The sequence below is a fragment of the Sceloporus undulatus genome, chromosome 5, assembly GCF_019175285.1.
Source record: "Sceloporus undulatus isolate JIND9_A2432 ecotype Alabama chromosome 5, SceUnd_v1.1, whole genome shotgun sequence".
NCBI lineage: Eukaryota > Metazoa > Chordata > Lepidosauria > Squamata > Phrynosomatidae > Sceloporus > Sceloporus undulatus.
Genome location: NC_056526.1, coordinates 182,915,893 through 182,933,824, shown reverse-complemented (window position 1 = coordinate 182,933,824; position 17,932 = coordinate 182,915,893). Strand labels below are relative to the sequence as shown.

The following is a 17,932-nucleotide window of genomic DNA, read 5'->3' as shown; positions in this document are numbered from 1 at the left end:
TCAAGGAACGTTGCATTGGAGGGAGCAAAGGAATCCTGCATGTGAGTTTTGTAGAGGAATTTGTTGTTTGGGTTTTTTATGCAGAGATCTGGGAGATGTAGAAGAATTCTCTAGGCTAGCCTCCTTCCTGGTTTTCCAGTGTTAGAAGGGTTCAGTCAGGAGAACCTTGTTGCTGTAGTCCAAAAAGATGCATCTTTTGACTACTGCATGTGAGATGGGCCCTTTCAGCATGTATTCATTAGCTGTGATTTTGAATAAGCTTGCTTAATTCAGAGAGCTGTGTCTGGGAATAACTTGATCATATCATCATGACTACATATCCTTCCCAAGGATCATCATTGTATCATAATAATTAGTGCTTCTTCCTGAGTTGCCAGTGTTGCTCCTTGGCCCATGTTGAGGTATTTGCTGCAGAAATGAAGAATATTGTATACTACACTTTTTGAAGCAAGGAGCCAACATGCTTTTGTCGTTCTTCATACCTATGGGGATCTATTCCCATTTTTTCATAGGTAGGGAACATGTGGCCCTCCAGAAGTTGTCAGAACTGCATTCCTCACAAGCCTAACATAGAGCTTTGAAAAGTTACCTCTTGGACTACAGGCCCCATGATCCCCCAGCCAATATGGCCACTAACCCCGGGAAATTATAATTCCAAACCTAATTCAAATCACTGTTTGAAGCTCTGCCATCATCAGCCCACCGAGGTTGAGGGGTGATAGAAATTCCAGTTCCCAGTACAGGCTTTAATTGATTGAATGGTGCACACGTAAAAAGGCCCCTGAATTTGGTGTGTGATTTGCATGGAAAAATTTCCAGGTTCTGTCACAGGCATTGCCAAGGGTTTTCCAGTAGCAAGGTTGAGAAAGGTTTCTGCCTGAGAACAAGGAGGAACATAGGAAACAGCCCTAGACCATTGGTCTATATACTCATTAACATTGAGGCTGACTGTCAGTAGCTCTCCCTTTCAGAAAGGTTTCTTTCCTAGCCTGGTTAGGGTCTAAACCTGGGACCCTTTTTCATGCCTTTTTGGAGTAACTGTTTCCCAAGCTAGTCAGTATAGAAGCCAACTTCAAAATGTTGCCTATTATTATTATTATTATTATTATTATTATTATTATTATTATTGGTCTGTGATTCCCAGGGTCTCCCAGCCAGCATGGTCCTGGAGTTGTAGTGCAAAAACAATTTTATGTATGTCTGGTGTAAACAAATAGATGTTTCCCCTCAGAGGTGCAGCCTCACGTGTCAGTCGCCAGAATGGAGAATTCACTGGTGAAATGCATGTATTGGTCAGTCAAAGCATGCAGGTCTATTTTTAGATCATCCAATGTTGTCAAAAACATCCCTACATTTGAAAATGCTTGTCTACCTTTGATTTGTCCTTTGTATCTTTTGCTGCTGGGTTTTTCTGCTTTAGCACAATATAGATAAGCATGGGATTTTAAATGTTAAAGGATTTATTTATTTATTTTCATTCCTTCTTCCTTTGCACATGCCTCTGCCATGGAGCAAGAAACTGTTATCAGCTTTTCTTGGCTTTTTCCATTGTTTCTTCTTTAATTTTTAAAAAAATTCTTTTTGAGTTGCTATCATTTCTAACATTTCTGTTCTCATTTTTTGTTTTTTAATTTGCAGTTCAAGCTTCACATAAAGCCTGCCAAGTCAAAGGATGTTCCTGCATTCACCTGCTTTTGCAGTAATGTGTCTCAGCCATTTTATATTTTCTCCCCTTTTAAACACAAATCTTCATTATTAACTCAGTAATAATGCGTTGGGTGGGTGAAGCAAGGGTCATTTGACATTGGGCTTTATTGGGATGTTGTTTTCTTTGTTTCTCAAGAGAACACAAATGATATTTCTTTGAAACAGGAGTTGGACCATGATCCAGAGAGACTTTTAAGGTGCGTGAAATTAGGGTTGCTCACACATGTTAGGATCTCTCCCCTCCACCCACTTTTTGAATTATAAGCCCCACTCCACCTCTGCAGTGGTGTCCTATGATGTCAGGGTGCCATCCAGCCACAATGAAACCCATTGATCTGCAGTGCTATAGATAGTTACTGGGCCCTGAATGAATGCTTTGAGAATTGCACTGTAAAGCACATGTTTTCATTCTTTCACTCCTGTAGAAATCAGTGGGACTTCCAAAAATTTCTGGCTCATGCTTTACTGTGCCTTCAGACTAGGTTTTGTTTTGTTTTTAGTACAGAAGGAATGTTATTTAGCTTTTTTTAAAAAGTAGTTTCATTGGACATGCAGATTGGGATTAGGATAACAGACTTTTAAAAAATAATATTGACTGGAATCCTGTATCAGCAGCTTAGCTAAATATACTTGACTAACGTCTCTTGGCTTGACCCTGTTCCCAGACCTGATGGAAACTTCACTTATCCACGCTGCAGTTGCTGGCAAAATGGATCTCCTTCTCTCCATGCTACTGATGCCCTGTAAAATTGGGACAGTGGCAGTTAACAGTCGTGATTAAGTAGTGATCATGAAAATGGAACAGTTACTTAGATTTATTCATCCATAATTGTTATCCATTCAAGCCATTGTATTCCTTATCATAATGTATGGATGCAAGAGCTAGATGGTGAAGAAAGCAGATAAGAGGAAAATCTTTAGATGTGGTGCTGTAGAAAAGTACTGAGGATACCATGGACAGCCAGAAAGACAAACAAATGATTCCTAGAGCAGATCAAGCCAGAAATCTCCCTGGAAGCCAAGATGATTGAACTGTGACTGTCGTACTTTGGCTGCAGCATGAGAAGGCACGACTCACTGGAAAAGACAATAATGCTAGGAAAGATGGAGGAAAGTAGAAAGAGCAGAAGACCACAAGCTAGATGGACAAACTCAATGAGGGAGATCATGGGCCTGAAATTACAGGACCTAAGCAGAGCGGTAGAGGACATGGGGTCTTGGAGAAGTCTCATCCATAGATGTGCAGTTAACAACAACAAATTATTTTTATTCACAATCACTTCTTAGTCATGAATTTGACACTATTACAGTGATTGTATCACCCTCACCAACCTACTTTACTGGGCATCAGCTGCATGGAAAGAAGGAGCTGCATTCTACTAGTGATCGGTGCAGAGGTGAATGGTGTTTTCATCAGGTTTTTTCAGGGGTCACGTAGACTAGGAGAGGTTAATTAACTATACTATACTATACTAAGTAGTTGATACACAACTCCAAGTGTCACATTTATGGCAGTGGATGATTATAGAAACAAATAACAACCACCAGAATCCTATATGACCTGTTACATTATGTAATTCTACATATACCTAACTATGTAGCACTGGTAATAATGAAGGGAACTCTCATCTACAGTATGAGAGGAATTCACACTTGAATGAATGAAGTTATCAGAAAAACCACAAAGGCAATGTGAAAATCCAGCACAGAAAACCTGTAAAATTTCTCTGGAGAAATCTTGAATTATCTGTATCACAGACAGAATCTGTATTGCAGTTTCTGAGAAAACTGTCCCTTTAATAGTTGCATAAAAGAAGTAGTTTCAACAGGTATTGCTTGCATGCCAAGCAGCATCTGCTGATCTTCCTTCTTTTCTTCAACTATTCATCACTTATTTCACATAGCAACCCTGTCTTTCACACACTTTGACTGAACTGTTCTTACTCCTGTACTGCAATAACAATCTAATCTTGTGGCAACACTTACCTAGCAAACAGCTGCTGTAGAGCTGAGCACAGGATTTTACAAAAGCAGTCCAGTTATGTTCTAAACCCACAAACGCCACTCACTTTAAGGCAATGCTTGGGAATGTATGTTCCTCCAGATGATGTCAATGAAATTCCCATTAGCCTTCACCATTGGCTGTGCTTGCTAGGCCTAATGGGAGTTACAGTTCAGCAACATCTGGAGGACCACATGTTGCTCACACCTGCACCAAGGTTTCTTCTAAAGACAGTTTGTAATTTCATGCAAACCACACTGCATGCTTCTTGCTGACCCTGCATGACTTTTCATATGTATCACGAGGTGTTTTGAGGGTGTTTTTGGTATTTTCTTCAATTACACTGCTTTGGTCTGCCCTTCTTAACTTTTTTCAAAGCAGGATTCATTTCCTTCTAGTCAAACATCTCTGCAAAATTGATGTAACTACTGAATGCAGTGCATGTCCAAACCAGAGCTTGAAATTCTTGATTAATGGAGGATGTTCTGCCCTAAGTACTTTGACATAATGAAAGCATAGGTGCACTAGCTAGCACAGTTGAAACATCCCTGGAATGTTAATTAAATTTTTGGAGTCAAGGAATACTGAAGGAACTGGTGACCCATGTATTCCGAAATGGATAAATGGCAGCTGTTCCCTTAGACAGGCTGCACCCTAGTAATTATTCTGGCTGTTATAGCTCTTGTCACCTGATCTTAAATAATAACACCTTATGAAATATGTGTAGACACAGGAGTTTGGTGTACAACTTCAGCTTTCATTTGTCAATTTCTGTACGTCAGCCATCCACAACCTGACACCCTCCAAATGTCTTGAATTACAGTTCCCGTCAGCCTGAGCTAACATGGCTAGTAGTAAGGGGTCATAAGGAGCTGAAGTTAAAAATAACAAAAAACCCACCTGTAGAACACCAGGTTGTAAAGGCAACTGTGTAAGTGTACTCCAAACAGCCTAACAGTATTAACATCACAATCCTGATCTTCATGGTCTTCCCATTTCTAAACATGCTAGAATGATAGGAGGAGGGAGGCTTCATGAAAGAGCAATCTGGTTGCTTCAGTAACAGTCGTTTATCCAAACTGTTCATACTCAGATTCCACCTTATTTGTCCAACCACCTTCTGATTTGGGGGGGCTTTCTGATCAGTGATTGTTGGGTAATTAAAGTTCCAATTGAGTCTGATCTTGGACATTGGGGCTAGAGGCATTTGTTTGACTAACTGCAAACTGCCTTGGGTCCAGTTTAGGAGAAGGGTGGCATATAAAATAAATAAATAAAAATAAAATAAGCTAATCAACTCAGATACCTGGCTGTTTTCTATAATGTTGTCTGTACCTCTAACGTTGAAGTGTACACCTTCAAAAGTGTATACCCTTTTAAACTGTATACATGACAGTATGAATTGTGCTGTCGGTTAATGGACTTTTGGAAGTACACATCCCATACAGATACACTCATGAGAAGGTCAGGATTGTGGAAGTGTGGAAGAATGTCATCAGGAACTATGAACTAAAGTAAAAAGTGAAATCAGCAGAAATATGAATCTTTGGGAATATGCAGAGTCTTTCCTAGGGAAAGTGACAACACCTTGGCTTTCTCTGGAATTATTTTTTGATGGACTGCAACAAAGTCTGACTTCCTAGATAAATAATAAAGATGATACTGGATTGAAATGAACATGATACTTGGGTGGCAGGCTGACAAAGGGCTGGGGGAAAGTCTTCTTATTCCAGTGATGTTCAGTTCCATTTTCCCTTTATTACGTCGCATCAGAGCAATCTAACCATGGTGATTTCTCCCACACCCAGGGAATTTGGGAAACAGTAGTTGAGTAGATGTAAAAGATGCTCTCACAGCACCTTTGATAAAACTACATTTCCCAGGGTTTGGGACAAACAGAGCCATGAGAGCTGAGCCAGATTAAAACCTGCTTATACCTATACAGTAGATGTAGGGTTGTGGTACAAGATGGACTACTTTTTCTTTCAACATTTTAAGTGGTACCTGCCAGCCAAGACAGATGTACGAATGCAACCTCACCTATTACTGGCTTCTTCTGCCTTCATTTTTTTTTAAAAGTGCTGTGAAACTGACTAATTCTTTGTATTTTTCTGTGCTGGACAGAATCTTTTCCTTTCTGATACATTCCAAGGGATGGCGGCCCCTGTTTGCCCTCTGACTCCTGGAACGCTTTCTCTGCGGCTGATGTTCTGCCAGCTTTCCCTTTGTTCCTGGCTAGGTAGTCTCCTGTTTCTTAACTTCTTGAAGCACTCTTTAAAATAACACTCTCACCCGAGTTTCTGCCCACCTTTCACATTCCTACCTTGCTTGCTCCTGCCAAACACTTAAGACAAATATTTTCATTTCCTGCCCTTGCTCTTCATTAACAAAGACTGGTCTGTGAAGGGCTTTGACCACCCATTGCTAAACATGGTTCTTACAGAGACAACAAGATGGCTGACAACTCCCCATACATAAGTGAAGCATCAAAAATAATATCCTGGTTTTGTATTGGGGTATAAGATAAGGCGAATGGGGCCACCACAAAGCAGACAAATTGAAAAGCATCCATCTGCACAGTTAACCCTTGGATATTATTGGCCTTATGTAGAAGAAGCCAGTTTTCCAGCCATGTACTGCTGATGCTTATTGTGCAACTCTTTGTTCAAGTTTTCCAAAGCTTGAATGTTTGTGCAGTGTGCTTCCACTAGCCATGTCTGTGCGTGTCCTATATTCAATTGGCTTGTATGCCTACCTGCTAACATTGTTTCCCCTCGCTTAGTTTAAGAAAACCTTCAGAGATGCTCAAGGTGCAATTGTGCCCAGTTCCAGCATTGATTCTGGTACAGGATTAGATGATGCAGGTTGAAGCCCAGAACATCTGGAGGGCACCAGATGAAAAAGCCACTGTTAATATTGATATGCATCTCACATTCAGCCCTCTTTGTCAGATGTGTTCTGTCTTCTGTATTAATTTATTTCTCTCCCCCCCCCCTTTCTGGGCCATTAGGCTGAAGGGATTTTTTTTAATGGTTTTAGACAAATGAAAAGCTTTTACTCCCCAGTGATCTTTCTCACTTTCCCTGCAAGCCCCCCACCTCCTTAAATAGGTAATTCAGTAACCGGTGCTTCAGTGGAATGCGAATCATTCTTTTAAAATCACAATATACAGCAGAATGTGGACACACTTATGAGTGTTGTTCCATGGCAAGGTCAGTGCACATAGAAAGCATCCACAGTTGGATGCAGATTCCAGCGTATCAGATTTACACCTTCAGTTCTGAATCCAGTCATGCATTCACAGAAGGTGGCTTATGTGCATGGATCCTCATGGTTGGATGAAGGCACTATTTTATTGCCACAGAGCCAGGATCTTCCCCACTTTAGCCACTCCCTGGATCATGTTTAGTTTGTTTACTACTGCACTTGCTTTTCCTTTTCGTATCTGTGCCTTTCTTCACAGTAATCCTTGGCTCTGCACGGAATAATGTCTCTCTTCAAAGCTTTTGGATGTGCTTTCACCCTTGCATGTAAGTATTTCTGCAATAGACCTTCTGTCTACAATTTGAATGAACTGAGAGGGCTGTTTTGCAAAAAGGGGTGCTTGTTATTAGCTACGGTATGGAGCTATTCTAACCTTAACAGACCTTAAACTTCATTAGAAATCAGCGGGACAACTGAGGTTCTGTTGCTTTTAATGTACAGTTAGGCACTCTCTGGCTTAGGGTTGCTCACTGCATGTAAGACCTGTTGAATTAATTTTCCATAAGTGTGCTTAGAATGGTAGATTTCTATAAATACTCTAATTGGGAAATCAGTCCCATTGAAGCATGAAGTGTAGCCAGATCCTACATATCTTCATTCAGAAATTCCATCCAGTTCACATAGCATTACGTCCAAGTAAGTACATGTAGGCTTATAGTCCAAGGTTAAGTTCTGTGCATATGTACACAGGATATCTTGGAAGTGCTACTTTTTTGGACTACAACTCCTAGAATTCTCCTCCCAACATGGCCATGGGGATTCTGGTATTCCAAATAACAACTACAACAACAACTTCTAAGGTCTGATATGCAGGAAAGAATCACATTAAAGTACAGCGATTGTGCTGTTACTCTGATTTCCAAATGGGTTTCATTACTTGCTAGTATTCCCCATTAATTTCTTAGACATATTAGATATTTGGATTTTTAATGCAGAGTTAACTTTAACTGGTGACTGTTATCAAAATGTGTGTGTGTGTGTACCTTCAAGTTGTCTGTCAACTTATGACAACCCCATAAATTTCATAGGGTTTTCTTAGGCAAGGAATGCTCAGAAATAGTTTTGCCAGTTCCTCCCTCTGAAATATAGCTTACAGCACCTGGTATACCTGCCACATATTTTGAACGCAGAGCTATACAAATGACTTTTGTTTTGCTTAGTTCGCACAGTGAGAGAAGCCCCTTCAATTCTAGTCCTATTTTGAAACAACAGGGATTTCCTGGTGCTTCAGCTCTGAACGACTTTTTGCCATAATAGTAGCCCATTTCAATATCTTTTATCTGACCTGTACACTCCCAAGTTTCATCCAGACATTTCTAACCCCTTTTTTAATAATAAAAAAGCTTAGTGACACGAGTCTTAATTTAAATATGCATGCTTTCCTTTTCATTTCCTACTTCATGTAAGTTTGAATGTACGATTCCTTCTTTTGGGCTTGGAAATTAGACAGTTGTTTTTTGCTTTGTTAAACCCTTTCTAAGTCAGACCAACTATCTTCATAGTCCACTGTCATATCTTTGAAACAGTTTAATAGAGAAACAGTGAAGGAGAATATAATCAGTAGAGAAATAATGATGGGTCAGTCTTAAATTCTGATTTTGGTCCATTTTAATAATTTGAGACACTGCAATCAAAATGAGAAAGCTGCCATTCATATTTTTAGATAGAAATGCTTCATAGGAAAAGAGTACAAAATTAAGATTCAGACATTTACCCAAATATTTGGGAGTGAAGCTCATGGCAATACAGCAGCAGTGACATTGTAAGTAACACTGTAAGAGTCTCAGCCTTAGATATTTTTGTTGTTAGAGCAAAAGGCAAAAGTATATCAGAGCACACTCTATTTTTCTGCCTTGATTTTTTAAATAAAAATTATGTACAAAATGTGGGATTGAAGACAGTAGAATAGTAAACCCTTTAATACCTAACGCCTGAAGAGACTGCTTCATGTTCCTTCGTATTAATTTCTGCCTTGGTTTATCTCCCTGGAGGATTCTTTGGTCAGTGGTGACATGCCAGTTAAGCACAGTGGATACATACTTCTACCAGCATTGTGCAGCTTTGAAAATCCTCTCATGGCTATTAAAAAGGCACAGTAACCCCAAATTATGTCTCATTCGCTGCCACTTTACCTTGCGTGCTTTCCTTCCATGAATGTTTTCATATCAGCAGTACCAAATGGTGACTGCATCCATTGGGAGGGCTAACATCTCACATCTAATGGTGCCAAAAATGCAGTAGTAGTGAAGTTACCACTTTAGGGGTGGCTTTGCTTAATAGTGAGTTACACATATTCATCACATACAATTTGGCCATCTGAAATTGGTCTCATGTTCCCCGTATTAAGAGTGAGAATAAGTGTTTGTGGTCATCGTTGCTTGAACCTTTTCCAACTTGCCACTATTCTCCTAAATCCCCTTCTACAAAGATAATTGCATATGATTTCAGTCCCGAGGTGCCAAAAATCTCCAAACATAAATGAGATCAGGAAACTCCCAAAATAGGTGCAAAGACAGCAGTAGCATTTTAAATGTAGCAGAAGTGGTTTGTTGCATTCACAGGTGTTTCCTGTAAGTCAGTCAGTCTGTATCCAGACAGCTTACATCACACTTTAAAAAAAAGTTTAGTCTGCTGTCAACTTCAGCAACCATTTGGAACTTGGTAAAACCACTTAGTGCTGCTGTTTAAGAAAACCCTAAGAGTGGCCAGGCCGAAGTCAAACATAAGCTGGGAAGAAAGAGTTTGTGCCAAAGGACTGAAGTGGAGATTCAAGAAAATATGCAGTGGTACATTGAGTAACCGACCTTGAATATGGTCTTGGTCACAAAGGCTGAATAAAGAACATATTCAAGGCCCACTAGGTGTCTACTTATTAGTGGGGTCCCATACATCATGTAATTCATACATGAATTTTAGCTAGTTTGGTGATTAAAAAAAATAACAGGGTTCGTAGGCAGATAAAGCACTCAGTTAAAAACGAGTGCCAGTGGCTGTGTACACTGTTATTTTCATGGAAGTGTTCCTGTGCTGGTATCCCTCTTACCCCTAAAGTGCATTGTGTGAAGTGAATTTATCCCACCGTTAAAGCTCCAGCATCACCTTTGGGCTGCCTAAGATGCTTGCTTGCTTACATGGTTACCTGAAAAAAGTTTACAGTGCATACATTTTAAGGAGTAAGGAGAATCCTGTTGAACCGGCAGCCACATGCATAAATAAAACCAAACTTGGTAGATGGAATTCAGCCCTTGAATCCCAGTTGCTTCTGTCTTGTGATCTGATTCTGTGTTGTATGGAACTCCAACATGCACATGGAATTCCCTGCTCTAAAGCCTGTCTCCTGTTAACTTTTAATGGAAAGGCTATCTCACATTAAAGGTTTGCCCTCCGTTGAAGTAAATGGGGAACCCAAATGAGCAGGCGATCCCTGTGAGATTCTGAGCAAGGGTCTTCCATAGGGTTGAAACCACGAATCCAAGTATTAGTAAGAGGTAGATCACCTTGTAAATGTTGTGTTTTGCCATGTGAGAAACTGACATTTGTTATGCGCGTTCGTTCTGCCTGTCCATAAGGGTTATATCTTTTATGACTTGCTATTAATTGAATCCAGCCTGTTACTTTTTGTCATGTTTTTTGCATCAAAAGCAGAAATAAAACACATTTGCATTTATAATAGTATTATTAATACCTGTCTAGCTAGAGTCTGACAGTGTAGGCTTGAAACACTTATGAAGGGTTCTAACTTGTTTTCCCCTACCCACAATTAATTGAAAATAAAACTGTGAACATCCATAAGAATATGTTGTTTTGCATATTTTGATTTTGTGGTGTTTTGTTTTTTTTAAAGTTATCTGACTGCCTTAAAAGTTATTAGGGGTAGCTTGTTTATTACTTTCCTGTTTTAAAAATACCCTATGTTTTTACCAGAATGTCTATGTAACCAACTTACAGTGTTCATATAGCATTATATATGTTATGTATCCGTCCATTAGAATTTTGTTAACACTTTTCAGTATCAAAAATGGTTTAATTCTTCCCAAGTACACCAATAATGGGAATCCTGTGCATTTAGTGGACATGTTTTTTTGTATATGTTCTTGAATGTTCACTTCCTAAGAGTCTGAATACTCAGAGTGGGAAAGAGAAAATACATTTTTTTAAAAAAGAAAAAACCCAAAATATTGTACTTTTTTGTGTGTGTGGCCTTTATTTTTAAATATGAATATATATATATACCAGTTTATTTATTTTCACTTGTCACTTGATGTTTCTGTCAGTTTTTTTGGAGCGGGGAGGAATGAACCCTATGGGTTTTAGTGTTTAGTTTTTCCATAGCTTCTTTGAACATACACTATCCATGGTTTTTTTTCCTCATTAGATTTTGGGATGATCTACAGATCTTTTTGACTACTGATGCAATTTGAAATGTTCATTCTGTGCTTTCTTGTTCAGTGAATAACATCTTGGCAAGGTCCCAACCTCTTTGTGCTTCATGTTTGCATGTTTCTGGGTTTCTATGCTCAGGGCTGTATTTAGCAGTTCTGGGTTCGATGCCGAGGTGAAGGTAGGCAGTCAGCATGGGTGTTGGCACCCTAGGAATTCTAAATTCTGCTTAAGGAACATGAGAGGTTTCTAGCTTCTCGGGTATTATAGGGGTGTTTGGCAACATGAAATGCCTGGAAGTCCAAAGTAGCATCTCTAAAGCTTGGAAAAATTACTTTTGGACTATTGTACCCAAAATCCCCCAAACCGGGATTGGCACCTGGGGGATTCTGGAATTGGTAGTCCAAAAAATAATTCCAGGTTCTTCCATGGTCAGGACAGGGCTAGAGCACCTATTTACCCTTCTGATAAGAAACCAAGTAGCTATAATAATTGAACAAAATATAGCGGGAAACAGCCAAATTTAGTTTCTTTTCATACAGATTTTGACTGGCAAAAGTACAGCCCTGACTATACCTACCTTTCTTCCTTTTCACTTTTCCATCACACTTTACTTTTTTTTAAAGGAGACAGTTGCTGTTTTTCTCTTTTCTCTTTTTATTTGCTTCCCCCACTTTGGATTCTGAACCTTTCTTCTTCTTTTTTTTCTCTTTTCTGTAGCTTCTTCTTTATGTAGGTGTCAGTCACCTTGCCAAGTTCCACTTTCCTCTCTCCTAATGGACATTAGAAGAGCCGGCAGGTCATGCCACACACCCCATTGGGAGACGAGTTACCTCATTCTTCCACCACCTCCGCCTTTCTGTCTTTTGAAAACTGTGACTCACTGCAGTGTATGTGTGTGTGTGCATGCGTGCACACGTGTGTGAGTCCACACACACGTAAGTGTGTGTGCATGTATGTGCACCTGTTTGTATCTTTCTTTTTTCCGAGTGTCAGTCCACTCACTGCTGGCAAACGATTTGACTTCGCATGCTGCTCAGATGAATAGAGACAAGGAGGCAGAGAGAACTTGGATGACACCCGAAATATTGCACTGGGGATTTTCTTCTTCCTTTCCTTTTGATAAAGCAGATGTGTATGTGCCAGTCAGAACCAGGATAGGATGTATGAGCGTGTGTGTGTATATGTGTGCATGTAAGTGAGAGAGAGGTGTATGCAAAACCCAGAGTTGGTTGTTCAAGTGTCAAAATCCTACACAGATCTAATCTAGCACTGAATCTAATTCTCTCCAAGAAATGCTGTAACCTGGTTACTCTAAAAGCCATATGAACTCCCACAAGGGTTCCCAGTATTTGTTTTCATAAAACTCCATAGATTGAGGGAAGGGGGAGAAACCTGCCCACATGTAAGTGAAACTTGAGGATGAAGCTACCTGCTTCAGCTAATATAACCTGCTTTGAAACGGGTTTCTTAGGCTGGCTTCTGCCACCTAGAAATTAGGTGCCATCACTTTGGAAAAGTATTGAGACTGCAATTGGTTTCCGGGCTGACAGATAGCAATTCCACTCATTATGCAGCAGCAAATATGTTTACCGCTGTATTGTACATACCCTTGTCAGGGAGCTGTACCTCCTCCTGGCTCTTGTATGATGTCTGTATTTGTCTCGTGCACACACATTTTGGAGTTTTAATGGATATACATGAAATATAATGGATCAGAGTGGCCAGCAAATAATGCCCAGAGTTTCTTCCAGGATATGGGGTTGCTGTTTGACAAAATTCCTTTGTTTTCAGATGGGATAACATATACTTACTATGAGAGAATCTCCAGAATCATCTTCAGCTCCTTGTGAGAGCTTGGAAAGGTTTTTGTTTGGATAACAATTCCCAAATTTGTCCAGCCAGCATGGGAAAGGCAATGGATGAGTCTGAATTGTCACAAAATCCTGTGGCTTCTTGTTCCTAGGGTCTGATGATCCTTTGGACCTCACATGTTGCTCAACATGTCTTCATTGATTAAAAGATTTCTAGGCCTATCATTTAGGATAAAGCCCTTTCAAAGCAGCTTACATTTAAAACAGATATCATATTTAAAAAGTTAAACATTGAAGCAGTTCAGTGAAACCCTGGGCACTGTCCTGAGACCAAGCCATGACAAAGGCAAGACCTGTGTGCATATTTCATGATTCTGTGCAAAAAAACAGAAAGAGCACTGGCTTTTGAGTCCAGTGCCTTAAGATGCAAGCTTTAATTTCCTTTGCTGTTTCATTCAGTTGAGACTAGGCCAGGCTTAAAGATATACACACAGGCTGATATCTTGTCAAGGAATTACAATGTTATGATTCAAAATCATCATGTTAGTCTGGAAAATCAGTATGTAAAGCGATCTTGTAGTACCCAAAGAAGGAAGCTGGCAGCATCTCATGCAGTTGAGGAAGTAGACTCAAGTCTATGAAAGCTCATGCTACCAGCTTCTTTCTTTCAGTTAATATCAAAGGTGCTACAAGATCCCTTTGCATACAGTGTCATGAGTTTGCCATATACCATTGCAATTCACTTTAAGGTCACGCATAGCAACCAAAAGTCCACCCCAATACCTTTTCAGCAATGCAGTCCCCCAACATCCATTTACATGTTGCCAGAGAATGGGGGTACAGTTGAGGACATATCTAGCTGTTTTCCTGTACCTGGATGCATTACAACAGACATCTGCAGTCCTGGGGGTAGGATTGGGAGATACAGTGTACAGAGATGTAACCACATCTCCCAATACAGGCCCTTAGACACACTTTCAGGTTAAATCTTGAGGGACAGCAAGATGGCGAAGTAAAATCTTCCCTTGTATATAGGTATTATTTGCTTTCCTGTGGCTAGCAGAGATTAAATAAACTAAGCAAAAGGGCGTAATCTCTAAAGATTAGAGATCTCCTGGTCATTGGACATGGATGCTCTGGTTGATGGAAGCTGAAGTCCAAAACTGCGGGGGTGGCATCAGGTTGGGGGAAACTACCATTTTGTAAGTATTTCCTCTCTCTTTTACAAGTAGGTGTTCATATGCAAATGTGTGCAGATATAATTGATTAACTGTATGGGTTTTTATTGTTGATCAACAGATTTCTTTAATCAAGTGATGACCCCGTAATTAAAATCAATGAAACAAAGTGCCTCAGTACTGTCCTTAACAAAGCAATCCTGCATTATGTCTACTCAAAAGTAAGCACCATTGGGTTCCATGGATCTTCCTCACAGGTTAGTTGCTATAGGATTGCAGCCTAGATTCAGCAAATTGCAAGGGGAGTTGGCTAGGCCATGTTGGATTATGCTCCATTGTTCTCGTCCTGACAACACATAATCAAGCTTCAAACCTCTGCCTCTTGAGTGTCCATTTAATGTTAGAAACTGTCTCGAATGATGTTTTATTGAAACCAGTATAGGACTTCTAAAGATAAAAGCAGCCATGTAACCTAAGTAATAGAGCCAGTGTGGTGCATTAGTTGGGCTATGACTCTGGAGACCAGGATTCAAATCTTCACTTGGCTGTGGAAACCCACTGGGCAAGTGACACTCTCTCAGCTTCAGAGGAAGGCACTGACAAAAATCCCTCTGAACAAATCTTGCCAAGAAACCCCTGTGATAGGCTTGCCATAGGTTGCCATATGTCTGTAACAACGCGAAGACATCCAACGACAACAAAAGTCCAAGTGAGCCACCCCAGAAACCTTGACTGCCGTGTATGGCGTCCATGCAGAGTGTGCCAGTACCATAACTTGGGGCAGTGAAAGTCCTTTGCCCAGTGATAAGTATCCTAGGTCCAGTCCCTGACATCTCAATCCAAAATACCCAAATAGCAGATGATGGAAAAGAGCTCTATCTGAAAGCCTTGAAGTCACTGCTAGTCAGGCAAAAATGGACAGTTGGACAAAAACACCCTGGATCTGGTGTACGGCATTTTCTTAGGTTCTGAAGTTTTGCGTGAGCCCTGATGTAAAGGGGCCCTTACTATAAAGTGCAATACATGGCTTTAATCCCACAGAAGCACCAGAGACCTTAAATCTGCAGTGAGGGGTTTCCTCTTCACCCATAAGATTTTCCAGTACAAGGTAAGGAAACAGATTTCTTTGTTACCTATGTAAATAGACTTCTGAATCACAGCACTTTAATGACATTTGGTACACCTAAGGCAAACCTATCACAGGGTTTTCTTGGCAATATTTGTTTAGAGGGAGCTTGCCTTTGCCTTCCTCTCAGGCTGAGGGAGTGCATCTTGCCCATGGTCACCAGGTCAGTTTTTATGATCAAACAGGAGTTCAGACTCGGGTTTCAAACAGGCCTCCAACATTCAAATCACTACACCACACTGGTATACTGCAAATATATATAAGGGAAGAGTCAAACAACCTCTACATTTTGTCCTGCCACTGGAAGAGTCTCCTCTCTTTAAAAAAAAAGTTGTGTGGAACCCTGGGATTCTTTACATTAATGATTTTCTCATATTGGTTTACTGTAGTCTCTGTGTGGGACATAATGCCAAATGATTTAGCCTTAGGAGTGAATGGAGTAAATCTGGAATGTTCCAAAATCTTGCTACCAAGGTAAGTATGGAACAAAAATGTATTAGCATGATTTAGACTAGGGTCTACTTTAGTTTGATCTGCTTTTAGGTGGTGGTTATTGCAGATTTAGACAATATAATTCTTTTGCTATATATGGAAGGCTCATATTTCTCTTTTCCTAGATGAGGTTCCCAATGGTAATGCCCCCCCCCCCAATGAGGGCCAGTTCACATATTGCTTTGTGCAGACCCAAAAATATTATTATTATTATTATTGGTAGTAGTAGTAACCTGCCTCTCCCTGTATTGGACCGAGACGGGTAACAACAAAACAAGAGAACAATAAAAATGTCACATACAGCACAGGAACATTCGCTGAGGAGGCACAATTGGCTGCAACTCCAGATTTGGTTTTTTTATAAAGTGGCTCTAACTCTTTCCTCTCTGGGATACAAGCTAGGCTATCTTCTTAATAATTTGGTTACTCTCAAGGCCTAGATTAGCTGGTTCCACAGTGATCCCACCATCATTCAAGGTTTCTCAACTGATATATTAAGTTTATGCAAATTATGTGCAAATAAAACACAAATTGGTCTTGCATGTGATGGAACTTAATACAACCACTCTTTTCTTTTCTTTGATCATTGCCATCCCAAACCTCAGATAGTCCAGCCTGTGAGGCTGTACAATCAATCCTTTTTTGTATCTATAGCATCACAGCATTGGAAGGGCCAACTGCTCTGCCTTGCAAGAATACACAACCAAAAAATGGACATTGAATGTGTATTTAAAGACCACCAGAGCCCACCACCCTCCAAAGAATTATACAGATACCTTGTTATCTGCTGGGGTTTCGTTCCAGGACCCCTGTGGATAACAAAATCCATGGATGCTCAAGTCCCGTTAAATACAATGGCATAACAAAATGGTGTCCCTTAATATAAAAATGGCAAAATCAAGGTTTGTTATTTGGAATTTGTATATATTTTTGAATATTTACAAGCTGTGGATGCTTGAATCTGTGGATAAAAAAATCCGTGGATAAGGAGGGCCGACCGTATTCTATGTTGAACAGGTCTTACAGTCAGTAACATCTTCCTGATGTTCATGTGGAATCTCAACATGAGGTTCCTTCAGGTATTTAAATACAGTTATATCATACCTTAGCCTTCTCCATGCTAAACATGCTCAGGTCCCTATGATGTTCCTCTCTGGACTTGGTTTTCAGACCTTTTACTATGTTGACCACCTTCCTGGGCACATCCTAGCTTGTGCCTCCTGAATTGTGGTGCCCAGAACTGGACAAAGCATTCCGTGTGAGGTCTGACCATAGCAGAACAGATGTTACTGGACACTATGCCACTGCTGATGCTCCCTAATGTTGCATTAGCTTTTTTAGTTGCTGCATCCCATGGCTGACTCATATTTAACTTGTGGTCTACTAAGACTCCAAGATCCTGTTCACATGTACTGTTGCCAAGTGTCACTGTATTCGTGCATTTCATTTTTCCTGCCTAAATGTACTCCCTTACATTAATACCTGTTGAACTTCATTTTCTTAGTTTTGGCCCAGCTCTCCCAATCTGTTAGGGTCATTTTGAATTCTGGTCCTGTCCTCGGGACTACAGTGGGCCCTTGGTATCTGCTGCAGTTTGGTTGCAGGGATCCCCTGTGCATACCAAAATCTGTGGATGCTCTAGTCTTGTTATATACAATTGGGTAGTAAAATTGTGTCCCTTATATAAAATGGTAAAAACAAGATTTGCTTTTTGGAATTTAAATACATTTTCAAACCATGGATTGTTGAATCCGTGGGTGCAGAGGGCCGACTGTATTAACTACCTCTCCTAATTTGGTGCCATCTGCAAAATGACTTCTATTCCATGATCCAAATCATTTGTAAAGATGTTAAACAACACTGGGCCAGGACAGAAACTTGTGGCACCCCACTAGTCAGTTGTCTCCAGAATGAAGGAGAACCTTGGTGAGTACTCTTAGGGTTTGGTCCATCAATGAGTTACAAATCT

The 17,932-nt window shown here is 40.2% G+C and overlaps 1 protein-coding gene across 4 annotated transcripts in view; it reads left to right on the top strand.

The window, feature by feature from the left end:
* The window catches only part of SEPTIN11 (septin 11), a 106,956-nt gene extending 92,102 nt beyond the window's left edge, over window positions 1–14,854 (top strand). The window contains exons 10-11 of one of the 4 annotated variants that reach the window (XM_042468566.1): window positions 7,173–7,239; window positions 12,074–14,854. In XM_042468566.1, the coding sequence (XP_042324500.1) occupies window positions 7,173–7,197 (25 nt within the window). In that variant the 3' untranslated portion in view covers window positions 7,198–7,239; window positions 12,074–14,854. Of the gene's footprint in view, window positions 1–1,638; window positions 2,664–7,172; window positions 9,445–12,073 lie in introns of those variants that run through there. The other 3 variants (XM_042468568.1, XM_042468564.1, XM_042468567.1) reach the window with 3 other exon arrangements.
* Window positions 14,855–17,932: the final 3,078 nt, after the last annotated feature.